The sequence below is a fragment of the Grampus griseus genome (genome assembly GCF_964374135.1).
Source record: "Grampus griseus genome assembly, chromosome: 6".
Taxonomy (NCBI): Eukaryota; Metazoa; Chordata; class Mammalia; order Artiodactyla; family Delphinidae; genus Grampus; species Grampus griseus.
Window position 1 is genome coordinate 85,694,623 of NC_139000.1, and position 27,837 is coordinate 85,722,459.

At 38.6% G+C, this 27,837-nt stretch overlaps 1 protein-coding gene across 1 annotated transcript in view; it reads right to left on the reverse strand.

Moving 5' to 3' along the window:
- Positions 1 to 27,837, reverse strand: part of FANCC (FA complementation group C) — a gene marked incomplete at its 3' end in the record, with an annotated part of 173,649 nt that overhangs the window by 70,381 nt on the left and 75,431 nt on the right. Inside the window, exons 4-5 of the mRNA XM_082656763.1 lie at positions 4,805 to 4,918; positions 3,825 to 3,889 (exon numbers count right to left, since the gene is read on the reverse strand). Coding sequence (XP_082512889.1) covers positions 3,825 to 3,889; positions 4,805 to 4,918 — 179 coding nt within the window. The remainder of the gene's footprint in view (positions 1 to 3,824; positions 3,890 to 4,804; positions 4,919 to 27,837) is intronic.

The window sequence follows — 27,837 nt, forward strand, 5'->3', positions numbered from 1 at the left end:
CCAGACCGGGGCACGAACCCGTGTCCCCTGCATCGGCAGGCGGACTCTCAACCACTGCGCCACCAAGGAAGCCCTACATCAGCTTTTTAATGTGTTGTTGAATTTCTTTTGCTAGTATTTTGTTGAGGATTTTTGCATCAATATTCATCAGGGATATTGGTCTTGGTTTTCTTTTCTTGTGGTATATCTGTATGATTTTGATATCAGGGCTGGCTCCATAGAATGAATATTGAAGTATTCCCTTCTCTAACTTTTTGAAAGAGGTTTGGGAAGGACTGGTATTAATTCTTCTTTAAATGTTTAGTAGAATTCTCCAGTGAAGTTATCTGGTCCTAGACTTGTCTTTGTTGAGAGGTTTTTGATTACTGATTCTATCTCCTTACTAGTTATAGATCTGTTCAGATTTTTAAATTTATAATTCAGTATTAATAGGTTGTACGTTTATAAAAATTTACCCATTTCTTCTAGGTTATTCAATTCTTTGGTGTATAAAAGTTCATAGTCTCTCTTATGATTCTTACTATTTTTATGGCATCAGTTGTAATGTCTCCTCTTTCATTTCTGGTATTTATTGCTTGAATATTCTGTTTTTGTTAGTCTAGCTAAGGGTTTGTCAATTTTGTTGATCTTTTAAAAAACCAACCCTAGTTTCTTTGAGTTTTTTCTACTGTTTTTTTCTAGTCTCTATTTAGTTTATTTCTGTTGTAATCTTTATTTTTTTCATTCCTGCTGTATCTTTGGGTTTAGCCTGTTCTAGCTCCTTGAGATATAAAATTATGTTGTTGATTTGAGATATCTCTTCTTTTTTATTTTATTATTATTTAAATATTTATTTATTTGCTGTATCAGGTCTTAGTTGCGGTGCATGGGCTCTAGAGTACCCAGCCTCATTAGCTGAGGCATGGGCTTAGTTGTCCTGCAGCATGTGGGATCTCAGTTCCCTGACCAGGGTTCAGACAGGCATTCCCTGCATTGCAAGACTGATTCTTAACCACTGGACCACCAGGGAAGTCCCCTCTTCTTTTTTAATGAAGGCATTTACCACTAGATACTTCCCTCTTAATAATGCTTTTCCTGCATCCTATAATTTTTGGTATATTCTGGGGATGCATCTTCTCTGGGCCTAGGCACATAATTTCCCAGTTAGAGCTTTGCCAGTTTCTTTTTCAGGAGTTTATAATCTCTTCCTCCCTCTAGTGTTTATCTGTGGTACCACAGGTTCTCTGATGCTGCAACAAGCCACTAAGCTCTTTTGTTCTCTCCAGCCCCCCAGGCATCCAAAGTATGCTGGTTCTGTTACTGCCTCAAGTCAGGGCAGACGGAAACTAATCTCTAGGGTAGCCCCTTTAAAAGTTGTAACATGGTATGCACATTCCACTCTTCTCCCCACCCCCACCCCAAAAGAGAAGTTGTGAGTTGGGTACTTTGTCCTAATCATGCTGACCTGAGCCAACCTGTCTGTGGCACTGCCAGTTTTCTGTTGCTGCAAAGAGCAGCTGAGCTCTCTTTAACTCTCCATGGTCTCCAGCAATTGAAAGTATGCCGACTCCCTGTCAGTGGTCAGAGTCAGGAAGGACAGATAGCAGTCCCTCAGGTAGCCCCCCAAAAGTCAGAACACTGGACACTTTCCAGTCTTTCCCTCCCAAGGGAGATACTTCCAGCTGGACTTTTCCCCCCAATCCTCCCAAGCCAGGCCAGCTTAAGGGAGGGGCTACTGTGGTTGATATGAAATGGCTTTCTTACCCGTTTTGGTATGGCTATGCTTGACTTTGAGTTTGCCAGGGGTATTGTGACTTTGTAATTGATTTCTGAAGTCCCATAAAGTCTCTTTGGGTCATACACTAGTTTTAAGTTCGTGTCTCTGTGGAGGAACAGGACTAGGGCTTCCTATTCTATCTTGCTGACATCACTCCTAAAGAATTTTTAAAATGTTTATTATTTATTCAGTTTTCCTCTTTTGGTAATGACCTGCTTATACAGCTTGTCCATTTCCATACTGGAGTGTTTGCCTCTTTATGAGTGGTTTCCAGAAGGCACTTCTATAGTTTGCATACTAGTCCTTTGTCTGTTTTACAAGTTGTAAATATCTTCTACGTCTGGCTGCCCTTTACTATTTGTTAACAGGTTTTGTTTTTATTTTTATTTATTTTTAGCTGAATTTTAAGAAATCAATTTTACCTATATTGGGAGTTTGGTGTGGGGTGTATGTACACACTGCATCTTATTGATTTTTGAAGTCCCCTTCAGTAATTTTTAATTCTATTATTTAAAAGATCCATTATTCAACATTCACCTCAAGGCTAAATCAAAGTCTTTACCTGACATGTAAATGATGGTAAGTGCTTTCCATGCACCCTACAGGCTCTTCTTATTACTTTTTAAGGTATATTTTATATACCACAAAATGCATCTATTTGAAATGTACAATTCAAAGATTTTTAACAAATTACTGACTTGGACAACCATCATCACCATCATCATCATCATCATCCACTTTCAGGACATTTCCATCACCTCAAGATCTTTTGTGCTCATCTGCAGGAAATCCCTGTATCTACCTCTAGTCCCAGGCAACAACTAATCTACTTTCTGTCTCTATAGTATGATTTGTCTATTCTGGACATTCTATAAGCATGGAATCATACAATATGTGGTCTTTTATGACTGGCTTCTTTCACTAAGCATTATGTTTTTTTTCCTGCGGTACGCGGGCCTCTCACTGTTGCGGCCTCTCCCGTTGCAGAGCACAGGCTGCGGACGCGCAGGCTCAGCGGCCATGGCTCACGGGCCCAGCCGCTCCGCGGCATGTGGGATCTTCCCGGATCGGGGCACAAACCCGTGTCCCCTGCATCGGCAGGCAGACTCTCAACCACTGCGCCACCAGGGAAGCCCTCTTACCCATTTTTGAAGTGAGTTTTTTCTTGTTGTTGAGGTTTAGGAGTTCTTTTTATAGTCTGGATATTAGTCCCTTATCAGATATATCATTCTCAAATGTTTTCACTCACTTACTAGGTGTTGGCTTAATATTAATGAAATCCAATTTATCTACTTTTGCTTTGTTTCTTGTGCTTTTGGTGTCATATTCCAAAAATCCCTGCCAAATCTAATGTCATGAAGATTTTCTCCAGTGTTTTCATCTAAGAGTTTTATAGTTTATTTTAAGGGGTTAAATGCAAAGGACTCCTAAAGGCTGAGGGCAAAAACCATTTCTGATAGAGCTTTAATTTCCAATAGCTTTACAAAAAAAATGCCACAAATTTCTTTGGCCCCCAGATTCTCTTAATGAGTTGTTAAAAATGAAATGTTCACCAATAAAAACAACTTTGAATTCCTTCATATAGTGAAGAAACATTTTGTAATATGATTAATTGCCTTTAAATTTGTCTGAATCTGTTTGATTTGTTTAGTCTAGATTTTGGAATATTATGTTTCTTAAAATAGGTTATTTGTGTACATCAAATATCTACTGCCTTGTAAATATTCTGATCGTGTATGTGTGTGTCTGAACGATACACACTCACACTGAGCTGCACACTTCTTCCTTTTGTGTTCCATACTGCATATGTGGGGCTTTTTACTCAATGGGTGCCCAAGAGTCATTGTATGATCTACTTACTGACCTGAGAGTTGAGAGAATAGTAATTAAAAGAAGAAAATTTGTAAAACTTACCAATTTGCCATGTATCCCCTGAAAATAATCTCTCCACATAGAATACAACCATAACTATGAACATGCATTTCCTAAGAATTATAAAATTTTTCTCTTATAACCAAACTGATACATTTTGAAACTTAAGAATAGGGATGTTTAGTTTAACACCTACCGCCTTTGAGTGTTAAATCCATTAAGATGATTCTCTCTGAGTTCAGACACTAATGATAAAACCATCTGTAAAACAAAATCAGTTTCAGGTTAACTCACGCTGCAAACAGGATTACATCAGTTCTATTTTTCTTGATGTGAGTGATATTTCCGTTGAGATTCCCTACTCTCTTTCCCCACCAATCCTTTCCTTGTCTTACTTTGTCAAAGCAGTGTCGAGTCACATTTACTAATAACTTAGATTTTATGTTTAATGTCTGTTACTCCATATTCTGATGTAAGCAAATGAATAATAGACAAGTCATTAATTTCCCCCAAATTAAAACCAAGCCTGTTAAAAATAAAACCATGTTAGAGTTAGCTTACTTTTTTCCTTTCTTAACTTAGTTCTTTATTTTTTTAAAATGCTATTCATGTATAAAGCTTCCAAAAGACAGGAATAGTTAATAAACATTAAAAATCTCATAACATTTTTTAGAAGAGCTATGGTAAGACCATAAGTTAAAATTTCTTGAATTTGGTTAAAATTTAAGGTAGACGAAATCACAGCTTTAATACTAAGATGTAAATATATAATACTATTTACAAGATTGTTATTATTGAATATTTTGCTTTAACATAAAATTCCTATCAGGTTATTTTTAAATACGAAATTCATCCAACAGTAAAAGGCTGTGTTTATATTGGTTAAGGAAATCTTTTCTCCCAAAAATCTTTGAGAGAATAAATGAGATGTATGTGTTAAGGGACAGAGAGGTTGGTTGATTTAGAATAACCTCTCCTGGTTTCCTTCTTCTTTCTCATAATCTCCCATCTCACATTTTTTCCTTACATGGTCATAAGTCCACCCAAGGTAAGAAGAGATAAACATAGAAAAGTTAAACATCTCTCCTGGAGGACTGAAATATTTCCATTTACCTTTTTTTCAGATGGTACATTAAGCAATGAAAATTTCAATACTAATAAATTAAAAATACTCACATTTTTAAGTAAACCAGGATAGTAATCTGTGGGTGCATACCCAAGAACTTGAGTAAAAAGATCAACTTCTTTTATATTAAATCTGAAGGTGGAAAGTATATGAGATAACAACCCCTAAAAATCATAAACAGAAAGAGAAAAAGGTCTTAAAAATGAATGTAAGTCCCCATTATATATAATGCCTAGAATCTGGGTCATTTGCAAATGGGGTGGTCGCTATGAAACAAATAATCTTAATTTGTCCAAATAACTCAGGTCACTTTGATTCAGGTATAAAGAATAAATAAGTTAGTGATAAAATTATTACATTAAGTAAATTTAAACAAATACTAACAGTGAAAAAAATGTATAACTAATGAACAGTGCTTTTACCATATTAAAAATGTGATCTTTACTGTTTTCAAACTCAGTAAAATATTTTTATCAGAGTAGAGGTGATAATTTAATACATAAAAAGGAATGCACCACAAATCACAAAGGAAAGATTATGTAATAAATGGTGCTAGGAAAACTATTTGAAAAAAATTAGATTCTCACCTTACGTTATTTATTAAAATATACTTGAATTTACTGTAAATTAAAGAGATCAATGTAAAACTGAAATAAAATAATAAACAAGAAGAAAATACAAGTACTTTTCACATGTCTGAATGGGAAAGAACTTTGTAAACTGAAAATCAAGGAAGCAAATCACTGATCGTTTTAAATTAAAAAACAAAAAAACTCTTGTGTTTTCCAGTGAATAATATAAGCACAAAACTATGAAGAATATTAACAACAAATAATACAGACATATGTAATCAAATCAGTGTGCAAAATACCATATGACAAATACTAAGAGCATAAAAAAGGAGTATGAACAGATAATTTCTAAAACAAAACACAAATGCCCAAGAAACACATGGATAAATGTTCAGCCTCATAATCAAAAAGGCAAATTTAAATATCAACATAACATTTTCCATTAAATGAATTAAAGAGTTTTAAAGACATGAATACCTAATGCTAATCTGGGTTCTCTGAAACAGGTACTCTGTGTGAGCTATTGGAAAAATACAAATGGGATCCACACATCACTGCTATTGTGAACTGCATGAAGGCACCTATAGAGTGTAAGCAAGTATAACACAAACCATACCCACTCCCATGCTTGGACTGCCAGGGCTATGTCTGCCTAGATGTTTGTAACGTGAAGACACCTTATAGGTTGGTAGAGGCCTACTTTATAGAAAACAACTTGAGAATGTATATTAAAGGTTTTAAAAGCATTCAGAGCTTTTAACATACATTTAAGGAAATAAATCCAAATACCATGATGGGGATTATGCTCAAAGATGTTCACTACAGTGTTATTTCTCATAGTAAAAAACGTCTAACAGCAGGGAATGATTAATTTATAATACCCTCAATACCATGGCTCACTGTAAGCCATTAAAATGCTTATAAAGAATTTATGACAGCATTTTAAATGGTTATAATGTTAAATGAAGAAAGGAAGATGCAAAATTGTATATACAGAAATGATTTTATCAATATAAAAACAATCCAGGAGCTCCCCTGGTGGCGCAGTGGTTGAGAGTCCGCCTGCCGATGCAGGAGACACGGGTTCGTGCCCCGGTCCGGGAAGATCCCACATGCCGCGGAGCGGCTGGGCCCGTGAGCCATGGCCGCTGTGCCTGCACGTCTGGACCCCGTGCTCCGCAATGGGAGAGGCCACAACAGTGAGAGGCCCGCGTACCGCAAAAAAAATAATAATAATAAAAAGAAAAAAAGAAAAACAACCCTGTACCTTAATACTCAGTGTTGGCAAAGATGTGGTAAGGGGCACTCCATTGCTGTTGGATACACAATTTTTTTTAAAATAAATAAATTTATTATTTATTTATTTATTTACTTATTTATTTTTGGCTGTGTTGGGTCTTCGTTGCTGCGCATGGGTTTTCTCTAGTTGCGGCGAGTGGGGGCTACTCTTCTGTTGTGGTGGGCTGGCTTCTCATTGAGGTGGCTTCTCTTGTTGCGGTGCACGGGCTCTAGGTGCACGGGCTTCAGTAGCTGTGCCACACAGGCTTAGTTGCTCCACGGCATGTGGGATCTTCCCAGACCAGGGCTCGAACCCATGTCTCCTTCATTGGCGGATTCTTAACCACTGTGCCACCAGGGAAGTCCTGGGAGCACAAATTTGTAAAGCCTTCCTGGGAAGTCACTTGATGATATGTAACCAAAGCATTAAAATTCATATCCTTTTATCCAGTAATTTGATTTCCAAAAATATATCCTAAGGAAAGATTTAGGTTCATGACAGTATTACTTGTAACAGTGAAAAACTAGAAGCAACCAAAGCACCCAACAACATTGGATTTGTTGAATCCATCTTGGTTTATCCAACAGCATGAATCACATTGTAAAAAAGATATTTAATGACATAGGAAAAGACAATATAACATTAATTTGAAAATCAAGGTATAAAAACTGTATATTCAATGTGATATTAATTTTATATGCAAAAAAATACTAGGAAGAAACATGACAGTTAACATATATTATTTCTGGGAGTGATTTAAAATTTCTTCTTTATACTACCTGTATTTCCAAAGTTTCTACAATTACCATATCTTAACTTTTTATCGTAAAAAAAATTTTGTAAAATGCAATTATGCGCTTTAACTTATGTGTTTTTTCTCATAATTCCCTAATACAAATTGCTATGAAGGGACACAAGAGTTTTATCCCTGAATGAAATAAGCATAAGTCCTAGAAACAACATATTGAGGCCTTGCTATGGTTGCATAACTTCAAAACAGACACCTTAAACTTTAGACCTACAAATCTCTCTTTTAAAGTAAACTTAAAAATTGATAAGTCCTTCTCATCGCTAAGAATAATATTTCTTACTGCCACCTAGTGGCAAACATTCTAAAGAAAAAACCATTAAAGATTCTGTAGGCACTGGCCCTTGGACAAAAATTAATTCCTACAGTCACACGATAATTGACTCATTTTAAAATGCTGACAAAGCAATCTTGGAAATCTTCTACTCCAACCCCCTCATTTTACTGATGAGGAAGTGAGCTTCTAAATACATAAATCATTATCTACAAAAAGATGTGCATGTATATGAATAGGCTCCGATTTGAAAGGCATAAAGAAAATGTGCAAATGCAACACGCTGACTAGTGATCTAAAATCCTTCAAGCGTGGAAAGTGCAGGAACCAACACAGCTGTGCATAAAACATTTTAAGCCTAATTTTGATTCATGTATGAGTTTGAACTCTGCTAATGTTTGAAAAGCCACTTAAAACTGCTTACACCAGGGGGCTTCCCTGGTGGTGCAGTTGTTGAGAATCTGCCTGCTAATGCAGGGGACACAGGTTTGAGCCCTGGTCTGGGAGGATCCCACATGCCGCAGAGCAACTAGCCCCGTGAGCCACAACTACTGAGCCTGCGCTCCGCAACAAGAGAGGCCGCGATAGGGAGAGGCCCGTGCACCGCGATTAAGAGTGGCCCCCGCTTGCCACAACTAGAGAAAGCCCTCGCACAGAAACGAAGACCCAACACAGCAAAAATAAATTAATTAATTAAACTCCTACCCCCAACATCTTCTTTAAAAAAACAAACAAAAAAACCAAAAAAAAAAAAACCTGCTTATACCATGAAAGTGAACTTTTGAGAAGAAAAGTTTTAAATAAATCAGGGGAAAGTCCATTTCCCTTGTTTTCAGGTGTTCTTTCTTGTCCTAGTCTCATTGTATCCGCTCCGTCTTGTAACAGGCAGCACATTCACAGGCGGGTTAGTAAAGCTGGAGCTATGAGGCTGTGGTTTGGCGCAGAGTATGGGTGTGGAAGAAGGGCTGTGGTTTATACTTAGGCAAAGGGTTAGGAGAGCCAAATTGCGGTCAATACTCTTGAACTGAGACAGAGCACATATTTTATACTTCTCCAAACAATTTCTTCATCTGATCATTAAAGTCCTTTAGAATTTCCACCACTTTGGTCTCTACTACATCTATCTCTTTACACATAATATAAATAAAAACTTTGGTAAACAAGGATCCCTTATTCATTCATTCATTCATCAACAAACATATATTAAGTATGATCTGGATTCAAGCCACTCTACCGGGGCTACTGTGATAAGAAGCCCCCTACAATCCGATGAAGGGAGAGAGATGGAAATATCCGTAATACAAGACAGAATGCACTAAGTGCTATAATGAAGGGGTAAGACGATCACTGTGGAAACAGAGGAAGTAATGATTAATTCTAACTGTAGGGTTTCAGAGTGCTCCCAGAGATGATGACTTCTGAGCTGATTCTGACAGCTAGGGAAGGAGAGAAAGAGAGAGGAGAAGGAGGTGTAGGAAAGAGAGGGTGTGTAATGATGGCTGCGCTAGACGGAGAAAAATGACTAGAGGGATTAGAGAAGGGCGGTGGAAAAGCAGCCATGGTGTGTGGGCAAAGACATGGGAAATGTTCCTGTAACCCCTACTACTCCAATCCTTCACTGGATTCCTAAGCATAGCCTCCCCTACAGGGCCTCAGCCTACCTGGTCAAACTTACTTCTCCCGAGGAGGGACCTTCAAGATTGTGGAGGAGTAAGATGTGGAGATCACCTTCCTCCCCACAAATACATCAATAATACATCTATATGTGGAACAACTACTGAGCACCTACTGAACGCTGGCAGAAAACCCCAGACTTCCCAAAAGGCAAGAAATTCCCCACATACCTGGGTAGGGCAAAAAGGAAAACAGAGACAAAAGAATAGGGATGGGACCTGCACCTCGGAGAGGGAGCTGTGAAGGAGGAAAAGTTTCCACACACTAGGAAGTCCCTTCACTGGCAGAGATGGGGAGTGGGTGGGGGGGAAGCTTTGGGGCCATGGAGGAGAACGCAGCAACAGGGGTGCAGAGGGCAAAGTGGAGAGATTCCTGCACAGAGGATCGGTGCTGACCAGCACTCACCAGCCCGAGAGGCTTGTCTGCTCATCCGCCAGGACGGGTGGGGGCTGGGAGCTAAGGATCCGGCTTCAGAGGTCGTATCCCAGGGAGAGGACGGGGGTTGGCTGCGTGAACACAGCCTGAAGGGGGCTAGTGCGCCACAGCAAGCCAGGAGGGAGTCCGGGAAAAGGTCTGGACCTGCCTAAGAGTCAGGAGACCATTGTTTCAGGGTGCGCGAGGAGAGGGGATTCAGAGCACCTCCTAAACGAGCTCCAGAGATGGGAGCAAGCCGCGGCTATCTGCGCGGACCCCAGAGACGGGCATGAGACACTAAGGCTGATGCTGCATCCACCAAGGAGCCTGTTTGCAAGCACAGGTCACTCTCCACACCTCCCCTCCCAGGAGCCTGTGCAGCCCACCACTGCCAGGGTCCCATGATCCAGGGACAACTTCCCCAGAAGAACACACGGCGCGCCTCAGGCTGGTGCAACGTCATGCTGGCCTCTGCCGCCGCAGGCTCACCCCGCATGCCGTACCCCTCCTTCCCCCTGGCCTGAGTGAGCCAGACCCCCCTAATCAGCTGCTACTTTAAGCCCGTCCTGCCTGGGCGGGAACACACGCTCTCAGGCGACCTACATGCAGAGGCAGGGCCAAATCCAAAGCTGAACCCCAGGAGCTGTGAGAACAAAGAAGAGAAAGGGAAATCTCTCCCAGCAGCCTCAGGAGCAGCAGATTAAATCTCCACAATCAACTTGATGTACCCTGAATCTGTGGCATACATGAATAGACAATGAACCATCCCAAAATTAAGGTGGTTGCCTTTGGGAGCAACTGTGGACTTGGGGCTGGCTTTCTGCATCTAATTTTTTTTCCGGTGTTATGTTTATTTTAGTTTAGTATTTAGAGCTTATATTATCATTGGTAGATTTGTTTATTGATTTGGTTGCTCTCTTCCTTTTTTCTTTTTAATATACATATATATTTCCCTTTTGTTCTTTTTGTGAGTGTGTATCTGTATGCTTCTTTTTGTGATTTTGTCTGCATAGCTTTGCTTTTACCATTTGTCCTAGGGTTCTGTCTGTCGGTTTTTTGTTTTGTTTTGTTTTTAAGTATACAGTGTGCTCTTCTTATTTACTTATTTTTGGCTGCACTGGGTCTTTGTTGCTGCGGGCGGGCCTTCTCCAGTTGCAGTGAGTGGGGGCCGCTCTTCGTTGCGGTGCGCAGGCTTCTTGTTGCAGTGCATGGGCTTCTCACTGTGGTAGCTTCTCTGGTTGCGGAGCACGGGCTCCAGGGGCAGGGGCTTCAGTAGCTGAGGCAGGCAGGCTCAGTAGTTTGGCTCATGGGCTCTAGAGCACAGGCTCAGTAGTTGTGGTGCACGGGCCTAGCTGCTCCACTGCATGTGTGATCTTCCCAGACGAGGGCTTGGACCCGTGTACCCTGGATTGGCAGGTGGAATGTTAACCACTGCGCCACCAGGGAAGCCCGGCACTCTTTTATATGTTTGCAAATTCCTTTCCTATATGGCTTTAAAGAAGACAGCTGGATTCTTGTATTTACTTCTGCATGTAATTTGTTGCAATATGGTTTTTTTGGTTGAACTATATGGAGAGTCTAGTCCCACACAGATACGTAGTTTTAAAATGCAGGAGTATTTTAATAGCTTCTTCACACAATTACACATATTCTCCTTTGATATTACACCAAAATTTATCAAGCGCTGCTCACCCTTTTTCCTGCAAGCCTATCTAGGAATGCAGGTAGAGCTGCCTGCCTTAGGTCTACGGGGTGATGGGTGGTCTCTACCATGAGAAGGGCTGAAATTATCCACAATTTACTGGCCAAGACTTACCCTGAAAGCTGAAAGTCCTCAAAGAAACTTTTACCTTTTGTCCTAGGGTTCTGTCTGTCCGATTTTTTGTGTTTTTTTTCTGTTTTTGTATAGTTTTTAGCGCTTGTTATCATTGGTGGATTTGTTTTTTGGTTTGGTTGTTCTTTCTTTTTATTACTTTCTTATTTTTTTATGTTTAATAATTTTTTTAATTTTTTATTTTAATAACTTTTATGGTTTCCTTCTTTCTTTCTTTCTTTTTCTCCCTTTTCTTCTGAGCTGAGTGTCTGACAGGGAATTGGTGCTCTGGCCGTCTGTCAGGCCTGAGCCTCTGAAGTGGGAGAGCCAAGTTCAGGCCACTGACACACCAGAGACTTCCTGGTCCCATGTAATATCAAACGATGAAAGCTCTCACAGAGATCTCCATCTCAACGGTAAGACCCAGCTCCACCCAACAACAAGCAAGCTACAGTGCTGGACACCCTATGCCAAACAACTAGCAAGACAGGAACACAACCCCACCCATTAGCAGAGAGGTTGCCTAAAATCATACTAAGTTCACAGACACCCCAAAACACACCACTGGATGCGGTTCTGCCCACCAGAAGACAAGATTCAGCCTCACCCACCAGAACACAGGCAACAGTCCCCTCGACCAGCAAACCTACACAACCCTCTGAAGCAAGCTTAGCCACTGGGGGCAGACACCAAAAATAACGGGAACTACCGAACTGCAGTCTGCAAAAAGGAGACCCCAAACACAGTTTAAGTTAAGCAAAATGAGAAGACAGAGAAACACACAGCAGATGAAGGAGCAAGGTAAAAACCCACCAGACCAAACAAATGAAGAAGAAACAGGCAGTCTACCTGAAAAAGAATTCAGAGTAATGACAGTAAAGATGATCCAAAATCTTAGAAATAGAATGGAGAAAATACAAGAAACATTTAACAAGGACCTAGAAGAACTAAAGAGCAAACAAACAATGATGAAAAACACAATAAAAGAAATAAAAAATTCTCTAGAAGTAATCAACAGCAGAATAACTGAGGCAGAAGAATGGACCTGGAAGATAAAATAGTGGAAATAACTACTGCAGAGCAGAATAAAGAAAAAAGAATTAGAAGAATTGAGGACACTCTCAGAGACCTCTGGAACAACATTAAACATACTGACGTTCGAATTACAGGGGTTCCAGAAGAAGAAGAGAAAAAGAAGCAGTCTGAGAAAATATTTGAAGAGATTATAGTTGAAAACTTCCCTAATATGCGAAAGGAAATAGTCAGTCAAGTCCAGGAACTGCAGAGAGTCCCATACAGGATAAATCCAAGGAGAAACACGCCAAGACACGTATTAATCAAACTATCAGAAATTAAATACAAAGAAAAAATATTAAAAGCAGCAAGGGAAAAGCAACAAATAACATACAACAGAATCCCCATAAGGTTAACAGCTAATCTTTCAGCAAAAACTCTGCAAGCCAGAAGGGAGTGGCAGGACATATTTAAAGTGATGAAAGGGCAAAACCTACAACAAAGATTACTCTACCCAGCAAGGATCTCCTTCAGATTTGACGGAGAAATTAAAACCTTTCCAGACAAGCAAAAGCTAAGAGAAATCAGCACCACCAAACCAGCTTTGCTACAAATGCTAAAGTAACTTCTCTAGGCAGGAAACACAAGAGAAGGAAAAGACCTACAATAACAAATGCAAAACAATTAAGAAAATGGTAAGAGGAACATACATATCAATAACTACCTTAAATGTAAATGGATTAAATGCTCCAACCAAAAGACATAGACTGCCTGAATGGATACAAAAACAAGACCCATATATATGTTGTCTACAGGAGACCCATCTCAGACCTACGGACACGCACAGGCTGAAAGTGAGGGGATGGAAAAAGATATTCCATGCAAATGGAAATCAAAAGAAAGCTGGTGTAGCAACTCTCATATCAGACAAAATACTTTAAAATAAAGGCTATTACAAGAGACAAAGAAGGACACTATATAATGATCAAGGGATCAACCCAAGAAGATACACAACAATTGTAAATATTTATGTACCCAACACAGGAGCACCTCAATACATAAGGCAAATTCTAACAGCCATAAAAGGGGAAATCGACAGTAACAAAATAATAGTAGGGGACTTAAACAACCCATTTTCACCAATGGACAGATCATCCAAAATGAAAATAAATAAGAAAACACAAGCTTTAAATGATACATTAAAAAAGATGGACTTAATTGATATTTATAGGACACTCCATCCAAAAACAACAGAATACACTTTCTTTTCAAGTGCTCATGGAACATCCTCCAGGAGAGATCATAGATTGGGTCACAAATCAAGCCTTGGTAAATTTAAGAAACCTGAAATCATATCAAGTATCTTTTCCGACCACAATGCTATGAGACTAGATATCAATTACAGGAAAAAGTATGTAAAAAATATAAACACATGGAGGCTAAACAATACACTACTAAATAACCAAGAGATCACTGAAGAAGTCAAAGAGGACAACAAAAAATACCTAGAAACAAATGACAATGAAAAGACGATGACTCAAAACCTATGGGATGCAGCAAAAGCAGTTCTAGGAGGGAAGTTTATAGCAATACAATCCTACCTTAAGCAAAAGGAAACATCTCAAATAAACAAGCTAACCTTGCACCTAAAGCAATTAGAGAAAGAAGAACAAAAAACCCCAAAGTTAGCAGAAGGAAAGAAATCATAAAGATCAGATCAGAAATAAATGAAAAAGAAATGAAGGAAATAATAGCAAAGATCAATAAAATTAAAAGCTGGTTCTTTGAGAAGATAAACAAAATTGATAAACCATTAGCCAGACTCATCAAGAAAAAAAGGGAGAAGACTCAAATCAATAGAATTAGAAATGAAAAAGGAGAAGTAACAACTGACATGGCAGAAATACAAAGGATCATGAGAGATTACTACAAGCAACTCTATGCCAATAAAATGGACAACCTGGAAGAAATGGACAAATTCTTAAAAAAGCACAACCTTCCAAGACTGAACCAGGAAGAAATAGAAAATATAAACAGACCAATCACAAGCACTGAAAATGAAACTGTGATTAAAAATCTTCCAACAAACAAAAGTCCAGGACCAGATGGCTTCACAGGCAAATTCTATCAAACATTTAGAGAAGAGCTAACACCTATCCTTCTCAAACTCTTCCAAAATATAGCAGAGGGAGGAACACTCCTAAACTCACTGTACGAGGCACCATCACCCTGATACCAAAACCAAAGATGTCACAAAAAAAGAAAACTACAGGCCAATATCACTGATGAACATAGATGCATAAATTCCTCAACAAAATACTAGCAAACAGAATCCAAGAGCACATTAAAGGGATCATACACTATGATCAAGTGGGGTTTATCCCAGGAATGCAAGGATTCTTCAGTAGATGCAAATCAATCAACGTGATACACCATATTAACAAACTGAAGGAGAAAAACCATATGATCATCTCAACAGATGCAGAAAAAGCTTTCAACAAAATTCAACACCCATTTATGATAAAAACCATCCAGAAAGTAGGTACAGAGGGAACTTTCCTCAACATAATAAAGACCATATGTGACAAACGCACAGCCAGCATCGTTCTGAATGGGAAAAACTGAAACCATTTCCACTAAGATCAGGAACAAGACAAGGTTGCCCACTCTCACCACTATTATTCAACATAGTTTTGGAAGTTTTAGCCACAGAAATCAGAGAAGAAAAAGAAATAAAAGGAATCCAAATTGGAAAAGGAGAAGTAAAACTGTCACTGTTTGCAGATGACATGATACTATACATAGAGAATCCTAAAAATGCCACCAGAAAAGTACTAGAGCTAATCAATGAATTTGGTAAAGTAGCAGGATACAAAATTAATGCACAGAAATCTCTTGCATTCCTATAAACTAATGATGAAAAATCTGAAAGAGAAAATAAGGATACACTCCCATTTACCATGGCAACAAAAGGAATAAAATACCTAGGAATAAACCTACCTAAGGAGAGAAAAGACCTGTATGCAGAAAACTATAAGACACTGATGAAAGAAATTAAAGATGATACAAACAGATGGAGAGATATACCATGTCCTTGGATTGGAAGAATCAGCATTGTGAAAATGACTATACTCCCTAAAGCAATCTACAGATTCAATGCAATTCCTATCAAACTACCAATGGCAATTTTTCACAGAACTAGAACAAAAAAATTCACAATTTGCATGGAAACACAGAAGACCCTGAAGAGCCAAAACAATCTTGAGAAAGAAAAACGGAGTTGGAGGAATCAGGCTCCCTGACTTCAGACTATACTACAAAGCTACAGTAATCAAGACAGTATGGTACAGTCACAAAAACAGAAATACAGATCAATGGAACAGGACAGAAAGCCCAGATATAAACCCTCGCACATATGGTCACCTTATCTTTGATAAAGGAGGCAAGAATATACAATGGAGAAGAGACAGTCTCTTCAGTAAGTGGTGCTGGGAAAACTGGGCAACTATGTGTAAAAGAATGATATTAGAACACTCCCTAACATATACACAAAAATAAACTGGATTAAAGACCTAAATGTAAGGCCAGACACTATCAAACTCTCAGAGGAAAATATAGGCAGAACACTCTATGACATAAATCACAGCAAGATCCTCTCTGACCCGCCTCCTAGAGAAATCAAAATAAAAACAAAAATAAACAAATGGGATCTAATGAAACTCAAAAGCTTACGCACAGCAAAGGAAACGTATAAACAAGACAAAAAGACAACCCTCAGAATGGGAGGAAATATTCGCAAACGAAGCAACTGACAAAGGATTAATCTCCAAAATATATAAACAGCTCATGCAGCTCAATATCAAAAAAAGAAACAACCCAATCCAAAAATGGGCAAAAGACCTAAATAGACATTTCTCCAAAGAAAATATACAGATGGCCAACAAACACATGAAAAGATGCTCAACAGCACTAATCATTAGAGAAATGCAAATCAAAACTACAATGAGATATCACCTCGCAATGGTCAGAATGGCCATCATCAAAAAATTTACAAACAATAAATGCTGGAGTGGGTGTGGAGAAAAGGGAACCCTCTTGCACTGTTGGATGGGAATGTAAATTGATACAGCCACTATGGAGAACAGTATGGAGGTTCCTTAAAAAACTAAAAATAGAACTACCATATGACCCAGCAATCCCACTACTGGGCATATACCCTCAGAACACCATAATTCAAAAAGAGTCATGTACCACAATGTTCACTGCAGCACTATTTGCAATAGCCAGGACATGGAAGGAACTTAAGTGTCCACTGACAGATGAATGGATAAAGAAGATGTGGCACTGGGCTTCCCTGGTGGCGCAGTGGTTGAGAGTCCGCCTGCCGATGCAGGAGACACGGGTTCGTGCCCCAGTCTGGGAGAATCCCACATGCCGTGGAGCAGCTGGGCCCGTGAGCCACGGCCGCTAAGCCTGCGTGTCCGGAGCCTGTGCTCTGCAACGGGAGAGGCCACAGCAGTGAGAGGCCTGCATACCGGAAAAAAATAAATAAATAAAAAAGAAGATGTGGCACATATATACAATGGAATATTACTCAGCCCTAAAAAGAAACGAAATTGAGTTATTTGCAGTGAGGTGGATGGGCCTAGAGACTGTCATACAGAGTGAACTAAGTCAGAAAGAGAAAACCAAATACTGTATGCTAACACACAGTTATGGAATCTAAAAGAAAAAAGAAAAAAAGGTTCTGATAAACCTAGGGGCAGGACAGGAATAAAGACGCAGATGTAGAGAATGGACTTGAGGACACGGAGAGGGGGAAGGGTAAGCTGGGGCGAAGTGAGAGAGTGGCACTGACAAATATACACTACCAAATATAAAATAGATAGCTAGTGGGAAGCAGCTGCATAGCACAGGGAGATCACCTCGGTGCTCTGTGTCCCCCTAGAGGGGTGGCATAGCGAGGGTGGGAGGGAGACACAAGAGGGAGGGGATATGGGGATATATGTATACATATAGCTGATTCACTTTGTTATACAGTAGAAACTAACACACCATTGTAATGCAATTATACTCCAATAAAGATGTTAAAAAAACCCCACAAAACTTATTTCTCCCAATCTTTCTCTTTGATCCCTGTGATTTGGTAACATCAGACTGCCTGCTGGTCTCCAGACTCACCCAGCCCTTTCCCACTGCCATACCATTTCTTTCTCCTGAGAAACCCAACAACCCTCACTCATCTCTAGCTGCCAAAGGTATACCAATCTTTCAAAATCCATCTTTCTCCAAGATTCCTCTTCCAGTTCCCAACAGTATGAGATAGAATTCTCCTGAAATCTCCACGGTATCCTATTCGTATTTCTCTCGCAATGCCTTCCAAGTTCTGCCTTGTAGTTATATTTCCCCATTCTACTCGTTAGCACACAGGCTCTCCAAGGAAAAGACTGTCTTACTAATATTTATATTCTTTAGAGCAACTGTTAACTTGCCCTTGGCATTTCACACACTAGGTGTTCAATAAACCTTAGCTGAATCAAACTCATTAGAATGAATCGCTCATTTACACTCACTGAACAAGATTATTGCAGGATTCCTTTGTGACCTCATTACAGTACAAAATGATAAATCTTTTCACAATTTCCTAAGTTTTAGTCCATGAAATACCCACATAATACTGGAAAAAAACATTACATTGCTATGTACTTTTATTTCAAAGAGTATTACTTAATTTCATAACACTGACTGGAACCTGGCACATTGATGTGGATGTGATTTCATTGAATAAAAAACTGCTTTGGTGCAGCTCTGTCTGTGGCAACCTATGAGTATGCCACAGTATTAGAGCACCCAGAAGGGACAGGAGAATCAGTAAGTAGCAAGGACCATCTTTGCTGAAAGGGGCACTGGAAAATTACAAAATTATCTCAGATATGCTTAAATAAAAATTATACATTTGAAAAACATTTTTTTTCCCCAGCAAACCCAAATAAGAAAACAAACCTTTTGTTAGTTCAATCCAATTTATTCAATTATTCTTGGCCCAAAAATTTAATCCTCAAGGTACAGCACAACATGTTTAAACTTCTCTTTTCTCAAGCTTTCACAGAAGTATCTGGTGTATTCAGACCTCGGCCAGCAGAGATGCTGCCATTTTGAATATTTGGCAGGTTCTTTAACCATATGAAATACCTGTGCCCAAACACTGAAGTAGTCATTTTCTTTTTTATGTTCCCATGACATTTTATGTAAATATCTAATAAAACATTTATATTCTTATTCTGAAATTGTTTATTTACTTAAGCAATATTAAAATTCCCAAATTAATAAATCACTGCTAAGTGATTTAGATTTTTCTAAATTAGACACCATAGTGAAAATTGTCTAATTTTCTTAATAACACAATCTTAAATTATCATTTCTCCCTGCCAACAAAGGCAATCTAGAAACTAGACCAACATGTAAGCATCAACTAAATATATTACTTCACTGAAAAAAAAGTTGCCCTCTATAAAGTACTAAAATGGCAAGAAACGCTCTGTGCACAGCACTACATAACAAAACAAGAAAGAAGACAAGTGTTATAAAACTTAAAGAAACACATAGTAAAGACCTGCATAAATGCAGAGATAAATCAATACTATGGTCATATCAAGAAAAATTCAATGTCATAAAGATGTCAATTCTCTGTCATATAGACTCAATACAATACCATCAACAACCCTAAATATGTTTTTTAGTGGAACTTCAGAAGCTTTTCTAAAATTTCCATAGAAAAGCAAGTGGCCAAGCACAGCACATGCTAAGGGAAAGAAGAAAATGATAGAAGTAAACATATAGGGTGACTCCATTTCTATGAAGTTCAAAAACAGGCACACTAAACAAGATGCTGATCAGGGGTACATATACAATGGGCAGAACTACATATTCCTCAAATTACTTCTGGATGCAGGTTCTAAGAGACAAAGAATAAATCAAATGAAATATTTCACACCATCACAACAGCTATTCTGCGCCTGTTAGTCTGAAGGACCCGTAATTCTGAGACTTCTCAGGAAGGAAATATCATTATTATGATGTAGTTTCACTTCTAAGTCTCCTAAAATCTGAAATCCTTAATATCTGAAATTATAAGGAAGACTTCATTATATAAGATATAATGCATACCCATTGCTGATAAAACTAAAAAAAAATAAGATAAAAATTGCTTGAAAACTTATTTAGAATTCTGTTAAAAATTTTTTAAGCTTCCATGTATTTGTTATTTCTATAAATTAAGAATTAAAATATAGTTCAACATGTAACTGGTACACCCAATACTAGAATAATCTATAATTAAAATGGAGAAGAAATGAATCCTAAATTAAGGTATAGGTTTATTTCTAATGCATTCTTTCTAAAAATCAGACATGTCTAAATTAATTTAAGATCATTTTGAGGGGAAAAAACCCTCATTATTTTCATTACAAATATTTGTGATAATGTATTCTTTAGCAAAGTAATAATGGACGGTTAAATTTTTTAAGGAATGAAGACAGGCTAAGCTTAGGATTTGTACATTATTTCCTTCAAACACAAAATGGCAGTCTGAATAAATTAACGTAAACAATGCCAAAGAAAACAAACAATGCCCAATTCCCAATCTGGAACCCAACAACTTGTTTCCTACAGTTAACGGTCTTGCTTATTAGTCTTACTAGGGCATCACAGGTTCAAACTAATAGATCTACAATTACAAGAGTTCCTTTTATTTCAATACAATATTTCCCAGACTTCCAATTTCACAGAGTCTATATCTACTTAAGCACAAGTGGACAAAGTTGAATTTGGTGGACAACTTACTACTGAAGAAAAACTAACCATATAAAACATGTGTTGAGAAACACTTTTCCCTATTACATGGTTGGGAAGCAAAATTCAATTAGTAGTTAGTCATTGATTATTTTGCCTCCTTCATAAACCACACTCTGAGATGTATAAAATTTCAAATATGATTTCAAATCAGGGAGGAAGCCAGAGTATAACAGTTTTTTTTTCCCTTAGAAAGCCTGAAAGCCTACCATTTAAAACAAATGGATTTATTACCCAGCACCCTTTTAAGTAAAGGTTAGTGCTGAGAAACTATGTATTGATCAAGCCCCTTCATGGGGCTGCTGAAATACCTTGATATGAGTAGGTTTTCTCAATCTTGGCATTATTGACATTTTGGGGCCTGATAATTCTTTGCTACAGGGGTGGTGGTGCTGGTGAGGGGGATGCATTTCTGGCCTCTATCCACTAGATACCAATAATAACCCCCCTCCAAGTTGTGATAGCCAAAATTGTCTCGAGACTTTGCCAAATCCCCTCAAAAGCAAAATAGTCCTGGCTAAGAAACTCTGGTTTAACCATATACAATCAGCCCTCCATATCCATGGGCTCTGCCTCTGCAGATTCAACCAACTGTGGGTTGAAAATATTTGGGAAAAAGAGTTTCCAGAAAGTTCCAAAAAGCAAAACTTGAATTTTGGTGTACCGGCAACTAATTACATAGCATTTACAGTGTATTTACAACTATTTACATCGCATTTACATTATATTAGGTATTATAAGTAATCTAGAGATGATTTAAAATACACAGGAGGATGTGTGTATGTTATTAGCAAATATTATGCCACTTCATATAAGGGACTTGAGCATCAGAGGGTTTTGGTATCCTCAGGGAGGGGTGGGGATGGGGTATGTGGTGTTGGGGGTACTGAAACCAACCCCCTAGGATAGGGATGGATAACTGTCTGCTTTTTAAAATCAGTTTGTATTATACTTTTTGAATATTCCTTTGTCTCTGGTATAAAGATGAATACTGGCAATATAAAGGAGACCTTGTGACTGATACAGAAATAACTCCAGGAGTTAGTATTTTATGAAGAAAGTAAGTTGCAGAATAATACATCCAGTATAACTCCATTAATGTGAAAAGAAACATAAAACAAATTAATATATTTTCATATATAAATGCAGAGAAGACTAGAAGGATCTACAGTCAATTGATATATCAGAGTTACTTCTGTGGAGGGATATAAGGTTGGGGGAAGGCTGCTATGTCTGGATTTATTAGATTTTCTTTTGAGACTATTAATGTCTTACTTGTATAATTTAAGAAATAAAGAAAAAGAAAGAAAAAAGGTCACGGGACTTTCAAATTAAACAGGCTTTGGTCCTAGTTACATGACCTTGGTATAATTTTTTCTTTAACAGTGTTATGTCTCCTCAGTTCCTTCTTCTATAAACTGTAGATTATGAAACTGATTTTATAGGTTTGTTATAAAATTAAATGAGACATATACACGGGAAGTAGCTAGCATGGTGTGTCAGCTCACAGCACATGCTTGATCATCAGTGGCTGCTATATCGTAAGTCTCAGTTTGGGTAAAAATAAACCTATTCCTGGGTTCTGGGTACCTTTAATCTTCTCTCTCTTCATTATCACAGTCAAGGTCTGTGTTCTGCTCTCTGACTCATCATAAACGCCTGGTCTCGCATATACTTACCTAACAGTGAGGGGAGCATCTCTAGGTTTGCCACAATCAAGTAAGAAATGTATGAGGAGACCCAAGAGGAGCTGTATGTGAAAACTGGGTTGCCTACCTCAGTGTTTCTCCTGGTGTGATGTGTAAATACCTGGATCTGAATCTTCTGTTTTCTTACTACCATATAGACAGTCCACTGAATCAAAACCGCAGGCTGCAGAGCTCTAGAATCTGCTTTTCCAACAGGATCACCACCCATCTCACTGCACTGTGACCTGAGCACCTGACCACAGCTCAAACACTATGTATCTAAACGCTATGTATATTCATGTCCTATGCACTGGGGAGAAAACTGAGAGAACAGAGAGAATCCCAGGTCTGGGGTTCCTGGGAAGGCAGAAATTATTGCCCAGTGAAAGGAAAAACATTAATTTTCTTTGTACTTATTATTTCTGTCCATACTTTTAAGTCTTTATAATCAATAAAACTTATATCCCTATAATTGTTACCAGGAAATCTGAAACAATTAAGTGTTTGAGTTTGTTTTCTCTATAGGTTATCTGTTTCCTACTAATTTCTACTCCTGCAGTTTCCCATTCTCTCATTGTATGAAGTCCACCTCTCATCCCCCAACTAATAATCCTTCCCTGCATGACTTGTGGGCCCCTGTCTCTTCTCTTAACCCTTTTCTCATTTCACTCTGGATACTCAAAATTATGGTATGATATCCCTGTATAATTTTTTAAAATAATATTACAGATGAAAAGTTATGAATGATACCTAAAATCAAATTCAGAATGAGAATTTCTTTTAATTTAAAACTTGGTATATGTAATATTTTCACAATGGCATATTGTGCATTCTGGTACGCTATTATTCAAGTCCTTTGGACATCAATTAAATGTACCAATTTCTCTCACTTAAAATATGGAACAAAGTTATTCCCATTCCTTTTGCACTTTTACATCCATAGCCAGAACAAATTACGGCACAGATTTCTGTAGCTTTTCCTTCAAAATCCTGCTTTCAATTTTTTTTTTAATTTATATGTCCCATTGCAGTTTAAATGAAATGATCTACAATAAAAAACTTAACTGGCCTGGTATTTTTAGAGCCTGTTTTACTATGAAATAAACACTCAGAAATCTGGAAAATTGCAGTGGTTAGGTTTGTAAGTGTGAAGGAAGGCTGCTCATTCACAGAACCGCCTAACACCCATTGTTTACATAGCTTACTCCATGAGCAGGATGCTGACATGACACAATTCACAGAATTTCTAAACACAGTTCCAATCATAACAAAGTCTGCAATTTTTACTTTTGCTTACAGAACCTCTTGCTTGCTCGCTCATTAGTTCCGAGGGGCAGGGGAGAGAGGATAGAGTTGGTTTTCCGAAAACCAAAATCAAAAGGCTTTAGAAAATAAGCCTGTACTAAATAACAGTATGAATGATTTAAACAATGGCATTAAAACACATCAATAATCATGTAACATAGAAAGACTATAAGTATATAGACATAGAAATGTATACTTTACTAAATACACTTACTATAAGCCACTCACGTGTTTGATAAACACGTTGCCAAGCTTAAATAATCACACCCTCAACTCCCTGCTTTCTGCCCACTCCCTTTCTAAAGTACTATGGTACTTGCCTTGTAAAACCCTGACCCTTGTGAATCCAGAGAATCTGCACTTTCTCTTTACCAGTCAGTGCCCACACAGCTGAACTGCTAAGAACATCAGACACCTGAGCCAATGACTCTGATTTCATTACCACAATCCTTGCTGGGCTCTGTGCTGCCTGCCTCCCAACCCACCCTCCTATGCTTCCCTAGTCAGTCTGCTTGGCAACTTCCTGAGCAATTATTTCATGTCTTCTCTCTCATCACATCACTCCCGCTTCCCTGCTGAGGACCTTGCTTCATATACAGTTGAAAAAACAGCAATTAGCTTGAACCTCTCATCTCGTCACCAAGCAGCTGACAACCCTACACACACCTCTTTTCTGTCCTCCCTCCTGTTCTGAAGGAAGAAGTGTCTCTGTTACCATAAAGTGGAGTTGGCCACTTGGTCTCTGACCCTCTCAACTCCCTTCTTGGCCAGGACTCTCTACAGCAGTGATCCCTAGTCCCTCTGGCATCAGCACTGAATTGCTCATGTCAGCTTGCAAACATGCCTTAAGATGTCCCTGCATTAACATCTCCTTCCTTCTAATCACTGCCCATTTCTTTGCTCTCCATTTAACAGTTTCCTGAGAAAGATGTCTAAACTCGCCTTCTCTACTTCCCACCTCACATTCATTCTTCAGTCTTCTCTCCCTACCGATTCACCGATCAGAACTCCATGATGCAAACCAATGGATCCGCTTCTGCCCCATCCTTGCTCACCTCCTCAGCAGTATGCTAGTGTTGACTCTCCTCCCAGGGGACCACCCTGCACACCTCCAGTTCAGAAACAGACTGCACCTCATGGCACTGTGGCACACACCTGTGCGGATACACATGGTGTCCCTAGCTTCTGCTTGCTTGAAATACTTTTTGTCTTAGCTGGTAGCACACTACACTATACACGTTTCTTCCCTCATCCTGTCTAATTTGCTGCTACTTTCTCCTCAGCCTGATTTTTAAATGCTGGAGTCCTCAGAGTTCAGTAATCCCCCAGGAGATTTTATCTAGTTCCATGATTTTAGATACCATTTATTGCCAATATCTTCTGTCATAAAGAGTTTAAATCCATTTTTGATGTCTGACTGCTGACAGCTTTCAAGTCCCACTGCTCCCCTTTCCTCTTCTGCCCCACATCTGGGCAAGCTGATAAAGAAGCTGATAAGAAGGCCTGGGTGGAAGTTCAAACCTTGCGAGGCCCAGCTTACACAGGGTAACTCTTGCCCCAAGTGCATCCTCTATTCACCATGAAAGCTAAACCAGTCTCCTTTCCTGCTCTCTCAAGCCACTTTGGAACAGCTGGGGAACCAGCCCTGCTCCCCCATTATGTGAGTAATAAATATTTTCATACCCTCTTGGTATGGGTGTGGTACCCTCTTGGTTTGGTGCCCTCTTGGTTTGGGTGTAAGACCATCAGTCTCTATATCAGAACCAAATTGGGGGATGGTGTGTTAGGAGGTCCATCCTCTCCTGTAGGGTGACTGCAACACATTCCAAAATTCTAGCTCCAGCCCTGCCCCCTCTCCTACGCTCTAAATTCATATACGTAACTGGCTTACTTGATATCTTTTAATGTGTAATAGATATCTCAAAAAAAATTCCTAGTTTCCCAACTTAGCCAGCTTTCTAAATGTTTTAGAGCCTCACCTTTTTGGAGTGAAGGTATGATATTTTTCACAGTGGGCTGTTAAATACAATTATGTGTGAACAAATTACAGAGCACCATCCAAATATAAGTTGTTAATATAACTTCCTTTGACATGCCCTTCAGACAAAAAGTACTTTTAATTTGGCTATTTTTTTAAATTTACTAAAATTATAGGAACAACAGATAAAGATCATTATGGAAGTTTAAGAGATATATAAAGCTATACTCATAAGGTAAAAATTCTCGGGTATTACAATAATTATAGAATTCTATTTCTAGCTTGTTTTTCCCCGGATATCAGTCTTTTCCTATACAGTTTTGTTTCCTACCACATTCCTGGCCTCCATTCATCCAAAGGTTACATGTGAGACTGTGAATAGAAAGAATTTCATTAAACAAAACAATTTCATAAATTAATATATGTTAAAATCAATGGAAACCAAGATTCTCTTGTCAGAGAGTTGCTTTAATATAAAAACTTTACTGTAAGTATCTATAATTCGAAATAAATTAGAGGATATTTACTGAGCACCTACTTTGTACCTCACAACAGTGAACAAGACTGTTTAGTCACTGCACTCATGTAGTTTTTACTCTAGTAAGGGGAGGGGGAAGAGGAAATGAATAAATAAAGAGGTAAACAATATAATGACAAGTGTTGTAGAGGAAATAATCAGGGTGCTGTGATTAGAAAAGAAAAAGGGAGGGAGAGAATGGGATTTACTTCAGATAAGTAAGGAAAGGCAACTCTGAAAACTGAGCATGGGACCAAAAGCTTGTTGAAGGAAGAGCATTGCAGGCCAGAACAAATGCAAGAAAGAAAGTACTGCTGAAGAAAGCCCAAGAAGGCCAGTGGAGCTGGGCCGTGGTGAGCAGAGGGAAGAATGGTATGAGATGAGGATGGAGATGAAATGGGATTCAAAACAGTGTCTTACAGGCTGTGGTAATAAGGACTACGGATGTTATATCCAGTGCAACAGAATGACACTAAAGGGTGTATAGTAGGAATGTAACTTGATTTGATATTTTTAAAGGTATTATATTTGAGCTATATTTTGCGGATAGTGAGGAATAATGAAAATGTTTCTCAGTGACATTAGCTATGCTTATGAAGACTGGGTTGGCAACACTGTTCAAGACAGACTGGAAGAGGAAGATACTGGAGGTTGAGAGACTAATAGCCAGCTATTATGTAAAGTCAAAACGCAGTAAGTGCTTGAATTGCAACGATAGCAAAGAAATGAAAAAGAAGGATGAAAGGGACATACACTACACGGGTGGAATGGACAGAATTTGGTTCAACTGGTGCAAAAGAGGAGGAATTAGAATTGTGGAGGGGGTTTTCAACCTAAAGACTAAATAATGCTGCCATAAGGAAGACATACAAAGTACAAAGGCATAGGCCTGCTAAAGGGAAGATAATGCATTCAGTTTTGGCCATGACACTACTTTCTTTTCATTCTGCTACCTCACTACATTATTCTGGTCCAGAATTCCAGTGTGTCTCATCTAAGGCTGGGCATCAGTGTCATTAGGGACCCCAAGCCACAGATCAATCCTACAGAAGAAGGTGGAGGTTATTTTCTTTTTAATTCCATTGGTGATTCTGATGTGCAGCTAGAGCTGAAACTTACTGGCTCACACGGAGTACAAGAACAGGATTGATTTCTTGTATTCTTTGCTGGAGGATTATTTTGGTCATTTTCCTTCTGCCTGAAGAAAACTTTTAGTATTTCCTTTAGTGTAGTCTGTTGGTGATAAATTCTCCCACTTTTTGTTTACCTTAAAATGCCTCATTCTTAAATGAAGGAGTCTTTTTCCCCCGCTGGCATTTGAAGATATCATTATCTTGTCTTCCATTACTTCTATTAGAAGTCAACGGTCCGTCTAATTATCAATGCTGGTACTAGAGTAATGCAAGTAAGGTGCTTGCCACGCATGCAAAACTGTATCCACTGTCACATTCCTACCAGAAATGTAAGCGATCCAGTTCCTCCAAATCCTCACCAACATTTAGAAGTCTATATTTCATTTGAGCCACCGGACAGGTGTGTAGTGATATCTCATTGCCATTTTATTTTTTGCATTTCCTGATGGCCAGTGAGGTTGAACATCTTTTCATGTGCTTATCTGCCATCTGTACAGGTTTTCTGATAAAATGTCTGCTCATGTCTTTTGCCCATTTTCTAATTGCGTTGCCTGTGTTTTTACTATTGAGTTTTGAGACTTCATACAGTCTGGACACTAACTCTTCATCAGATATGTGGTTTGCAAATATTTTCCTTCAGTCTGTAGCAAGTCTTTTCATCCTCTTCACATGGGTCTTCACAGAACAAAAGTTTTTAATTCTGATGAGGTCCAGTGATCATTTTTTCTTTTATGTACTATGCTTTTGTTATCAAGTCTAAGAA